The sequence below is a fragment of the Siniperca chuatsi genome, linkage group LG18, assembly GCF_020085105.1.
Source record: "Siniperca chuatsi isolate FFG_IHB_CAS linkage group LG18, ASM2008510v1, whole genome shotgun sequence".
Classification (NCBI taxonomy): Eukaryota; Metazoa; Chordata; class Actinopteri; order Centrarchiformes; family Sinipercidae; genus Siniperca; species Siniperca chuatsi.
This window is the reverse complement of record NC_058059.1, coordinates 18,977,307-18,990,001: the sequence shown is the minus strand read 5'-3', so window position 1 is coordinate 18,990,001 and position 12,695 is coordinate 18,977,307. Positions and strand designations below refer to the sequence as shown.

Genomic DNA, 12,695 nt, shown 5'->3' with positions numbered 1-12,695 from the left:
ACCATGCCAACAAAACTACATGCCTTAAACTGTTCATGTTATTGTGTCCATACCGTCTGTAAGGCAAAGTAGAGGGCTCAAACACCCTCTGAACAGAGCGGCAGGAGAAGGCACAGATGTGTATTCTGTGGATTGTAATCTTGTGAAAAACAATCTAGAGCGGATATCTTTTATTAAATGAATAAACAATAAATAAATACATTCTATGTAAAGCCTGTCCCATCTCCATTATGGCGCGTTATGCCCTTTATGTCTTCTCATCTGCTGCCAAAACTTTGTGAGCAGTTTCTATAAATCCTTTGGTACTTTGGAACACTGTCAAATAATGGCATTAAATCAAAAGCTGAATTCTGGCACCCGTGGAATGAACCCTGGCATATTTGTACCAAAGCTCTACTGATTTTAAATTATAGTGGCCAATTTTGAAGTATATTTATTGACACAGACCTAGTTAACCAACTTTTTTAAATTTTTTATTAATTTAACATAGCTGAACCCAAACAGTGACCCAAGACATGGAGGGTCAACTTTAACATCCATTTCCAAATCATACTGCCAGTGTTTCTTTATCAACAGTCAGGGGTTTTCCCAAACATTACATTTGAAGAAGTCCAGTTTCTCATGAATTGTTCTACACCACCAACATAACATAATTGTATATTTTTGAACAAGTGCTTCACGACATCCCATACCACCACGTCATAAACCTACTGAAAAATTTAATTTTTGCACCATTTTTCATAAACCTGTAAGCATCGGTCTTTGCAGAAAACCATGAAACTGAATAAATATATTCCATAAGACATAAAAGGTGAATACAAATACTAAGAGGAGAGGAACATTTGTTCCTAGGGCTGACTTTGTATACTAACTAGCTATCAGTACATTACACCTTCTCTATACTATTTCTAAAGAAAATACTGGATTAAGTTTTTCAGTTATGTTTCAGATAATGTTTTAATCTAACATGGGCCAAATTGTGAATTAACTACACTTTGGGAAACCATTCTGAGGCATCCAGCCGGACATCACATATAGCAACTCAAAGTTTCTGGTCCCAATGATGCTGAAGACAGTTGAAGAATTGTCACCAAGAATTGTGCCAAAGCCACTGGTATGAGTGGATTTGGTTTAAGGCTGGTGTTAATTTCCCAATCTGACAATAAATTGAACATAAACAATAGTCAGTGAAGATTAAAAATTCCTCTTGCAAAAATATGTGATTTTCCCAGGACTCCAAGGCAAAACATCCCGGAAGTTTATAAAGTTTTTCCTTCTGTCCTGCCAGTAGAAGGTTATGTGAACTCTGCTCACACGGCGATGCCTTGGAGCCCCGATAACTGAAACATAAACTGCTTCTTCTGGTTCGGTGTCATTTTACTGCTTTGAGTTCATTCACATAGTCCCCTGCTATTGAGATGATGCTGATTGGTTCACAAGCTCTTCGCTCTTCTCCTCCACCGTTTCTGGTGCGGCTTTCTGGCTCGCCTTCGCCAACGTGCCGTAAATGGTCATAGCCTGTGAATGAAGGAAAACAGGATGAGAACCATTATTGTCATGACTGAAGAGAGAGAGAAAAAAAGGCAACAAAGACACTTTTATCTGGTGGCTATTAACATATAAATTCAAGTACAATTCATAAAAAGCGACCATGCTCTGAACATGAATACAAATGACGATGAACATATACATGCCTGTGTGACCATTCCGCTAATGTCACCAGTATTAGAGGGCAGGAGGATGGTGTTGGACTCTTTGGCAAGGTTGGAGAAAGCAGACACGTACTGCTCGGCCACACTTAGCGAGGCCGCTGCATTTCCGTTCTGTACGATGCACAATAAAAATAAGCAGAATTAAGTGAAAAACCTCAAATTAACTTTCATAAATGAGACTGTGGTCGTGGTTATCTCATTAAAAAAACAAAAACTACTACTTCACCTGCTCAGTCAGAGCCTCTGACAGCATATGGATAGCCTTAGCTTTTGCCTCTGCTAAGGCTAAGACCGCTTGGGCCTCACCTGGAGGGAACACAGTAATCGATCAGTGACGTGTAACTTGTGTCAGTATTTTTAGCTCTACAACCTCAACTTAAAACATAACTATGCTGCAGCAGCAGATATGGGAGAAAACAAGAACAATACCTTCAAGCACAGAAGCTGCATAAAAACTACAGAGATAAAACGACTAAACTCGTCTCTGAATGCACCCACCAGCCGCTTTATTGATCTGCTCTGCTTTTTCACCCTCCGAGGCCAGAATCTGAGCTCGTTTACGACCCTCAGCGACGTTAATGGCCGCTTCCCTCATCCCTTCGGACTCCAGCACTGTGGCTCTCTTCTTGCGTTCAGCCTCCACCTACACAGAGGGAACAAAAATGCGCGTTAAAACATTTTCTGTGATTAATACGTCTGTGTAGCTCGCCCAGAGTCTCACCAGAAAAGTGCTGAATTTTATAGTGGCTTCAGTCTCGTTACTACAGTTAAAACAACATGGCCATCTGTGCGAAAACAAACTGTTTCTGCCAGACTCAAGAGGATTTAGAAAATTGCATTTGTTGCTAAAGGCATATAAGGAGTTTAAAACCCCTTAACTACACTGATTTACTGACATTTGAGAAAACTCAGTTAGCATGAATGAAAAAGGACTACAGTTATCTACATCAAACCAGCAACACATTCATTCTATTCACCCCACCTGCATCTGCATGGCGTCTTTGACACGAGGTGGAACATGTATATCTTTGATTTCATAACGGAGGCAACGGATTCCCCAATCGTCTGAAGCTTGGTTGATGGAGTGGACCATGTTGGAATTGAGGGACTCCCTTTCCTTAAAAGTAAAAAAATAAAAATAAATAAGAAGAAACAAAAAAAAATTATAAACATTTTAAGCACTTGCGACACCTTTAAAAACACAGCAGTAGTTTGTCATTACCCTGAACACTTTGTCCAGTGTGAGTTTGCCCAGTTCTGAACGCATGGTGGTCTGTGCCAACTGTGTGACGGCATATTCTGGATCCTCAACACCGTAACTGGCCTGCGAACAAGCAGAATGGGTCATTTTATATCACTTTGATCAGAGTATAACAACTCAGTGGAGCAGACAATCATTCCAGCATTTGAAGCAGTAGTAATTCTTAACAACATACCTTAAAAGGGTCTAGGATCCTTAAGTAAAGGACTCCGTCAATCTGTAGTGTTACATTATCTGTAAAAACAAGGTACACTCTTTTTAAAATATATTGTATGTCTATTAAATGATGACATACAATTTTAGCTGTATATTATTCATCAAGAACTTTAACTTTATTGATCCCTCACCTAGAGATACTGCAGACTGCTCTGGGACATCAATGACAATCTCTTTGAGACTTTGCACATAGCGAACTCGGTCAAGTAAGGGTATGAGGAAGTTTAAACCCTAAAAGAGATAAAAGGGTTAGTGATCTTTGCGTTTTAATTTCCCTCTGTAATATTTGACTCTAGCGCTCTTTGATCAGGAATCTTCTGGTAATAAGGTGTGATACCGGCTTTAAGATCCGGTGGAAACGACCCATTCTCTCCACCACCCAGGCTTCCTGTTGGGGCACAAACAGGACCACGGTGTTCATGGGCAGGCTGGACGCCCATCGCTGCTGGGCTGGTGTAACCCACAACCTCGGCACAGTCCGCTGGGTTTGCTACAGAGACACAGGTGTGCCATCAGATTGTAGAACTTACGCTTGATGAATGAATTTCCTATTTTAAAATCTATCCTTAAATCGTGCCATATCCTTCAAACCCAAGTCCTGGCTGCAAAGATTATGTCACTTGTATATAATTAAAGAAGATAGGGCTGCAACTAACAATTATTTTCATTGTTCTTTTTTGATTCATTGATTAATTATTCAGCCTATAAAAAGTCAGAAAACAAAATGCACCTAACAATTTCCAAGAGCCAAAGCTGACATCTTCAAATGTTTTGACCAATCAACAGTCGCAAGCCCAAATATATTCAATTTACAATGAAGAAAAGCAGCAAATTCTTACACTGGAGAGCTGGAAACAGCAGAGATTTAGCATTTTTGCTTGATAAATGACTTACGAGTAATCACTCCAGCTCTAAAAGAAATAAAACATAACCTAAGATTAGGGAAGAACTAAAAAAAATCTCACAATTTAAGTTTAACCTACTGCTCTGAGTGGTATAAACTACAAAAAACATTGTAATAAATAAATAGTCATTCAAGACCACTTTCAAATTGGTTGATGTATGTAAACGATTTTCCTTCTGGTAACTTTACATATTGTACTGTTTCTTATTTTTGGTTAAGCTGCTTAATGTATTACCTTCCTTCAAAATACAGTACGTATGTATCCATGCATATTTATATATTATGTAGGCCTATGGTAACAGTGTAATGGTTTAACATAGACTAATAGTACATTTTCTACCCAGAATGAGTGGTTAGCATGTCAGTCAGTGGTCAGCTAAAAAAGGTGTCTTTCTTGTTAACTTACTACGCACTCAGTGATGTTTCAGTCGGGATGAAGAGTGACATTTCGTGGATTATTAACACACTGATGCACACTCAATGACACCCACTTTAACAACGGCTGGGGAAGAACTCTCAGCAGGTTTGCACGAGTTAACAAGCAGGAAATGATGATAACGCTTTCATTTACCTGCAGAAGGGCCCCGCCGGTCCGACACAGAGTCCGTAACATCATTTCATTAAAGTCAAAATCAGTAAAGCGACTGTATAAAGACTCAGGTTCGTAAACTGGGCTCTAACTAAACTCAGTATTCATGTGTATGACCCTTGCCAATCAGGAAATGAAAGTTACATCATTGGTGCGACGGTGAAAAACTCCGCCAGTGCGGGCTACAAGAACCGAACGGCTATGGTTCCGCTAGTACAATAATGGTATCTACAAGAACAACAACAACTACTTCTACTACTACTACTACTACTACTACTAATAATAATAATAATAATAATAATAATAATAATAATAATAATAATAATAATAAGAAGAAGAAGAAGAAGAAGAAGAAGAAGAAGAATAATACACTAATTTTCTTCATTATTTCGCTGCTTGCTGGATTTTTTTTTTACTTTTTGAAGATATTCTGAAGCCAAAACATTAAATGCACAGCCACATTTCTTTGCTAGGTTAAAACTGAGAAGGGGAAGGAGTAAAATAGTCTAAGGGAGAAGATGATGATTTGTGCAGAAGTGGCATAGACCTCACAAGATCAGATGTAAGCAAAGAAAACAAACAGCATATGGTAATTATGTATATCTTCTGCACATATATTGCTTTAAATTCCCTCTGTTATTCAAGTTTTCAAGTCTTTTATGCATTCCTTCTATTAAATGATTCATTAAATGCTTCAGGACCCATTGTAATGACTCACTGAACACACAGGGTGGTGCTGTTGGTTTTGTATTAGCTCTGCTGCAGCTGTACAGTGTAGCTCCCTGGAAAAGAGACCATACTCAGATTTACCAAACTCTAATGTATCGTTGTTTGGGGTACCTTGGTTTATATCATGGCTTTTCAGAACAGACTTTTTAATTGGGCACATGAAGTGTCAGCTTCAGGTTTGTTCAGTAGGTGCAAAAGAAAAGCTGGGACATATATCAACTGTTGTGGTAAGGACCAAGTAGATAGTGGACAGCTAGAGATTAGGCTATATACAGATGCATTCTGTCTTTTTTTCTTATTGTTAATTATTAGGTGGGCTGCTTTTCTTTAAAGCTCTTTGTGATGAAGGGGTTGATAAACCTGACCTGACTTGCCACTTCTGCAAAAACATCCAAGCAAAAAAATTGTATATAGTAATAAATAAAGCAAAATACATGTGAATAATGCATTGATAAAACTGACGATGGATATAGGAGACTAATTATAAAGTCACAAGTGAAATAATAAAATAACAAAGATAACAGCTATCTGAAAAAAGTCATGAAGAAGCAACATTTCACTCGTACAAAAAGTTGCAGGTGTTTGGTCTGCGTAGAATCTGTGTGCGTCACCTGTTTCTTCCTCCAACCTGTCCCTCTCAGCGATTGGTCGGATTTCTTTTTTTGTTTAAGGGGCTCCGCCCTCCAGCACGATACTGTATTCTCATTGGACACGCCAGACGCCAGTAACAGGTACCTCTACCCCGCCTTATCCCGCTGTCAGTTCCCTCAGGATGTTCGTCGGTCTGAAAACCTGTGATGAGAGTTTTTAACAATGGCGTGGTCGTGGCGGGGGGCTGCCGCTCTCTGCCCAAGTCCAGCATCCGAATACCACCTGTAAACATCGACTTGTCAGCGGTTTGAAAAGTAATTTAACGGACGTTACAATGATACCAGACAGAGTAGCCTAAATCTCCGCTGCCCTATAAACTGTGTGAAACTACTAGATTGTCGCTGGAAGCGCTTTGCCATGTCGTTGCTGTGTGTCAGAGGTAAGTTTTAGCTTTCTTTTTATTTCTTTAAGCGGTTAGAAAAGATATTGGGAGTTTACTGAATTCCTTCTGATAATGTCAAAGACATCCTAGAGAACAGGTTTTCAGGCAGCAGGCATCCCCCTCGGGGAGTAGCTAGTAGCCTACATTTATCCTGTCGTGATTTTCCGTTTTTAAAAACCCAGACACTTCGTATGTATAATGAAAAACACTAATAATTATAGTTGAGGTTGTTTTCCTACCTAGGATATGATATGTTACCTCTGTTTTATTGGAGCCTTCCATAGCCTACCATACCAGCTGTTTTAACCTAACACTTGTGGTGTATATTGACTTTGAGATGTCACAAAAAAGCAGTTGCCATGAGTAGGCTATAGTTTATCGTCAGTTTAGAATGATCACAACGGTTATATAATGGGAGACAAATAAACTGATATATAGATTGTAAAAAATTAAGGGCTATTTGATTTGGACTTGAATTATAACTAAATCGCATGTACAGCAATGTTAATGGAACTAAGAGTTAGTGCACCTCTGATGGGTATTTCAGTTTGACTGAAAAAGATATTACTGATGAACACATGATAATGATAAAAGCAGTTCGATGTCTTTCAGTAAAACTGATACCAGTACCCTGGTGCAGGGGCCCTCCTGGGACCTTCTTAAGGTTCCTTCAGGGTCCACTGTTGAATTCAGTGGATGAGTAAATGACGGAGCTTTTCTATTCCCTCACTGTTATCTTCCCAACATTAGAAGTGGCATTTTTATCATAGAGGGGTCCATATAGGAAATAAAAATGACACAAATGGAATGATATGAAGAGAAAAAAAAACTTTTAGGGGTCCAAATGATAATAATTGGCTTTATGTTTATATCACCTTTCAAAACAAAGTTAAAGTCTTCTTTCCATGGACTTATTCTAGACCAAAACAAGACTAAAGCAAACCAGGAGGGGGTGGGGTAACACGAAAAAAGAAGTTGGAGGACCAACCAGCTCTAGCATCCTTCACAGCAGTAAAGCACGTTATGCAATATTCTCTTCTGTGACAACAACAGCAATGCCCAGCTGTTTGGTCCAGTGCTGCCGGGAGGGCAGGGGGGGAGGATGACAGAAAATCATGCTGCAGAGCTCCGTGCTTCTTTTCTTTTAACCACACATGTATGCAGATCTGTAATGGTGAGCCACCCCCACCAAACTACTTGTAAGATCATTTCTTTCAAACGGTGCTTCATATAAAGTTTGGCATAACGTGTTATTTTCGTTATTTAGAAGAAAAGAGGGCTTTTAACCGTAGGAAAAACTTTATCCGTCATCTTTTCCTGTTCTTCTTTTCCTTTTCTGTAAAAAGGGGTAATATTTATTTTAAACTGTTAAATGTACCATCCTCAACGTGCCAATCAAATAGAGATTTGTCTGGTATGTGATACTGATTTATTTAGTATGTGATATTGAAAATTGGGGAAGAAATGGAAAGTGCGTATCCCAGAAAGGTTTCTTTGTGTAGTTACCTGAAGTATGGTCAGCAAATATCCATCCAGTTGTGTTCTCTGTGGTAAATGGAGACAGGGTATGCTGACCACAAATATAAATACATCACACTGAAATGTTGCTGCCCTTTTAAGACGAAAATACTGAGATTGATACACTGAAAACAGAATTTTCAGGCATCATTTCAAATAAAGTTGTGTGCCCATTTATCAAAGAAAGGCCAGTATTATAAATAACATAATAACATTGTATTTGTACCTGTCAGTCCCATCTCTGATCTATAGTAACCTTTCCTGTGGTAGTTCGATTACCATCTGAATTACCATCTTTTGATTAAAAATTTTTGCCAGGACGTCAGACATCATATCTCATCACAGACACAACTAATCCTGTTCAAACATCCTTCAGATGCCTCCACTTGTACATGTTTACACAATCAAGCAAACACCTTCTGTCATGTGCTGCAGGTTCTTTAATGCCTTTGCAAATGTTATGTTAAGTCACTGCTGAGAAATGACTGTCACAACCCTCATCTCAAGATATGTTGACATGCAGAGCAGGAATCCGTCGAAGTAACATAAACCTATCCTAAAATTATCCCACTTGTGCATCTGCGTTTGCACATGCCTCCTGCCTGTGTTTCTGATAGTTGCTGGCTGATTCAGAGGGCCAGTAAGCTAGTAGCTAATAAATAGGTTGCAATGAAGTTTGCAGCAAGTAACAAGTGCTACTCAGTATCCTTTTAAGCAACTGTGCTATTTTGCCACATAAAAAGTGTTCAGGGTTTCCCCCCCAGAAAAGGGTAGTGAGGGTGGTAAGCACTGTCGTCTGACCCGCAGTGCAGCGGTGAGTTTTCTGTCACACATCAGCAGCTGATTGTCACTGATTGGTCTTTTTTCCCAACATTGCGACGTGCTGCTCTGATTAGTTACTGTGACGCAAACATACAATGTGATTCATCAATCAATCACTTGCTGAGTTGAATCAGACAGATCCTGATTTTAGGTACCGGATGACTGTTTAAACATTCGCCTCACTCACTGACTATGTGTTTGCCTGAAGCTTAATACGTCTAATATTTCATAAAAATGTAATCATTTCTTTGACGTTGACGTTAGAGGAAGCGCTCTATATTTCAGGCTAAGCGTGGTGCCTCCACGACAAAATGCTGCGGCATATGACTGACCGTACACCTGCCCCTTCATATGTGGCACAAAGATCACTGCAGACATTCCTTTAAGGATGGGCAATTTCAGCTCATCCTGTCATCACTATCTCACAAAAAGAAACTGTGGTGATCAGTGTCGTCTTGCAGCAGGAAACCCAGCAACTTTTGGATGTGTGGGGAACATAAAATCCAAAAGAAAATCCGTTTACACCTGTCGGCTCCTTCTGAAAAAAGAAAAGACGGAAGGAAAAAAAACAAAGACAAATCAAGGTATTTTTCTGTAAAACCTGAAAACAGTGAGCCTCAGAAGTGATTCGAGCATCAATACGTCAAGCTTAGAAAGAGAAAGGCTCTTGGCAGGGAAAAGGTCACAAAGAAGCAAGCCAGTTTTGTTCCACTTACTTCAGAAAGTTCAGCCCAGTGGCTCTGGCAATCAAGAGTTATTGTACTAAATGGGGCCTTTCACTGTAGAGCTTGGGCACTGTCCATTTATTGATTACTGTTAAGCTTGTAGGAGTTATGCAGCCCACAGATAACTGAGAAAAGAGTGCTTGGGCAGGGGCAGTGTGATTAGCTGATGTTGTGACTCATCCCCTTATAGTTCAGCTTGACAGTGTTGCTTATTTATTGCTAGTCGAGATGCTTCATCTCCATGGCGATGTCTTTACACAACAGATAAGTGGTTGCCCTTACAAGTGGACGTGTGGGGGAGACTCCTGCTGTGGAGCAGGGCAGTTCTGAGTGGACACATGGCTCACATGGACCCCATGATTAGGTGTTGGAGGTGTACAGATGCTGTTTCAGACACGTGATCACTTAGTAGTTGGGACAGGTTACAAACAGATGCGTCTTGTTATGAAAGAGGAGGAGTCAGGCTAAGTAAGAGATCATACACAGCTATCATAAGGAAGCTTTTGTGCTAACGGTTGGTCTTAACAGTCTCATATGGTCTCCTGCAAGTTTGTGGTTGTGGACAGAGTTGATGGCAGTGTTTCTTTGTGACACACTGGGTGTTTCTTTTTGTTGTCCATCACCCAGTGTGTCCCGCAGTGCCTCGATGGAGGGCAGCTAACAGACGATGATCTGCTCAGACAGGACAACGTCCTGGAGGTTGTTATTGGAATATGAGGACGCAGGCTGGAGGGTGGTAGGATGTGGGACATGTAAGCAATTAACGCAATCAAATTTTCTAAATAGCAGGTAAATGTGGGTTACATTACATAAATGTTTGCCAAGTGACTGCAAATGAATAATCTAAGTCTTTAGTCAGTGTAAGTAATGCATTGGACTGTTACTTGATATCAGACGATAAATGGACAAAAGCAGCAAATCCAAACATTTGAGAAGCAGGAATAACAACATTTTGTCACTTATTGTCACAGAATCACTTCCTGTTGATGGACCAATTAATCAACTAATCACTGTAGCAGTAATTATCAGTGAAAAGCGACTCAGCTGCATCAGATGTAATTGTTTGGTGCTGGTGAATTGGCTCCATGCTTCCTACATAGGTCCTGGGGTTTTTCTTTTTTTTTTGCCAGCTGAACAGTGTCCACACAGGATGTTGAGCTTGTTTTATGCATCATCACGCCTTTTGTACGCTGAGTCTTCAGTTGACATACGGTCACAGCACACACTCCAGTCATTGGAGTGTTTAAGCCACAAATTAAGAACACAAAAACACAAACTCACAAAAACTACATCATGCTAGTTATCACAACTGCATCAACGCCATTTGCTTGGAGCCCGCTCATTTGACTCTGCGGCAGAATGAGTAGGTGAGGAGATATTACAGCAAAGCAATTTAACAAAGGATGAGAAATAGAGGCCCTGCAGGACTAAAAATGATAGAACTGCAGGCGGAGTGGTTGACTGTAGTGCGCAGCAGAGTAGTGGAATTATGAGGGACAAAGGCAGAGTGAGACAGAGAGAGCGCTTAGAGATTGTGGGAGTAATCCCCTGGCCATCTGTTGCTCTCTCTCCCTCTCTCTCTCTCCCTCTTACACTGGCCCCACCTGATCAGATCCAGCCGCCAGCGCAGAGCGGAAGTACGCCACTGCCTGTAGTGGACTCGGGTGTCACTTCCTGTTCCTATTTTCCTGCTTTCTGCTCGACCTTCCAGTGATGATGTCCTTTTTAATTTGGAACAGCCACACTTTTTGTCAGTTTCTTTTAAAGGCCCTGAATCGTATTTTCTCAATCGGTTTGGAGTCCTATATGAACACCCGATTTTCTGCCACAGTTTTGGTTAATTCACGCAAGACATTTCTGTATTTCTCTGTGCTTTTCTTGCTGGTTTTAAATGGGCGGGGCCCAGTTAGAAAAACTTGATCTCATGTACTGTATTTCCATCCACCAATCAGATTTTAAGAATATTTGAAACAAAATCGGTTGTAGGGTTGTTTGCTTGTCTTGTCAATTAAATCTGATCAAACCACATTTACACAGTCCTGATGTTGGGCAACATAAAATGAAACTATTGTAAAATAAAAGGTGTAGGTACATAACAGTTTCATTATCTTTTCTAAGATCTTTGCTCATATAGTTTTTGTTTTAAGGGCTATAGGGCTATTTATGAATTGATGTTATTCACTACATGTCTAAAGTTGAACCTCCAAGGAGTGCCCCAGAATCAACTGACCAAAACATGCGCCTGCTTTAATATATTTGAATCAAGTTACAGGCATGTTGAGAAGAAAGTAAGCATACAGGGGGAAAGAAAGAAAGGGAAAACTGTAGGTTGATACGGTAATTGTGTAACTAGCCCTTCCAAATAGTGAGCTAAATGGCCTCTAAAGCCATGGAGGGCCCAGGACGGAAAATGATAAGCATCAGTTTCTGCCGTAATGGTCCCCTGGTTTATTGCCCTCTGCTCTGTGTATCAGAGCCCGAAATAACATCATGCAAATTAGTACATAAGGCCACTGTGCCAGCTCATTTGCCCCTCTGACAAAGAGAGGGAGCCATGGCTGAAAAGCCTAAGTGGAAAGCCAAAAAAAAATTCACACTGCTGGTTTCTCTCCACATTTCCGCTGCTCCCTTTCCGCCTCACAGTGAGGTATGTACAAGACAGGAAACGCTTCGGAAGAAGTGACGAGTTAGTTTTTTTCCCCACGGCTCCTTTGTGACTTTTTTAATTTTCCCCCATTGTTAACCTAAATGACAATACTGGGGGAAAAACTTCTGTGGATGTTTGTGGCTAAAATTGTGACATCAGGGAATCACTGTTGTGTGTTGTGGTTTAATTCATATAATCAAGAGTGATGTGTCGTCGCACAGACACATCACTCTGGAATGACAATGGAAAACAAATAAATACTTCTTTTTCCCCCATAGTCGTTTTTAATATGCACACATAGAAGGCAGCTGATGTTACATGAAAATATGAAAGCGTCATTTGTGCCTCCATCATCCCGTCCTGCCCATCTGCCATCTCAGAGGTTTAGTGGGTTACATGCCTGAACACATAACCCTGCCACAGCAATCACAATTAATCCCCTCCAAAGCGCCTCACAATCTCATAAACATTATTGTATAGATGCATTAAGGGGCTAAAGATGGTAGGTTTAAAAACCAGAATACACCAGCAAGCATTTT

General features: G+C 40.2%; 2 protein-coding genes across 8 annotated transcripts in view; one reads left to right on the top strand and one right to left on the bottom strand.

Annotated features, from left to right (window-relative positions):
* Positions 1–417: 417 nt before the first annotated feature.
* On the bottom strand, positions 418–4,843 carry stoml2 (stomatin (EPB72)-like 2). 2 transcript variants are annotated; one of them, XM_044174727.1, is made up of 10 exons: positions 4,665–4,843; positions 3,527–3,679; positions 3,321–3,420; positions 3,149–3,207; positions 2,935–3,036; positions 2,695–2,829; positions 2,211–2,355; positions 1,939–2,018; positions 1,695–1,823; positions 418–1,518 (listed from the first exon to the last, which is right to left on the bottom strand). In XM_044174727.1, exons 1-10 carry the CDS (start codon positions 4,707–4,709, stop codon positions 1,411–1,413), a joined length of 1,056 nt encoding a protein of 351 aa, XP_044030662.1. In that variant the 5' UTR covers positions 4,710–4,843; the 3' UTR covers positions 418–1,410. The 2 variants fall into 2 exon arrangements, with proteins under 2 accessions (XP_044030662.1, XP_044030663.1); XM_044174728.1 differs by lacking the exon at positions 4,665–4,843 and adding an exon at positions 4,029–4,095.
* A 1,265-nt stretch (positions 4,844–6,108) lies between these two features.
* LOC122865274 (protein unc-13 homolog B-like) overlaps positions 6,109–12,695 on the top strand; it is a 68,563-nt gene continuing 61,976 nt past the window's right edge. For 3 of the 6 annotated variants that reach the window (XM_044173471.1, XM_044173467.1, XM_044173466.1), the window contains exon 1: positions 6,109–6,441. In XM_044173471.1, coding sequence (XP_044029406.1) covers positions 6,420–6,441 — 22 coding nt within the window. In that variant the 5' untranslated portion in view covers positions 6,109–6,419. The remainder of the gene's footprint in view (positions 6,442–12,695) is intronic. The other 3 variants (XM_044173470.1, XM_044173468.1, XM_044173469.1) reach the window with 3 other exon arrangements.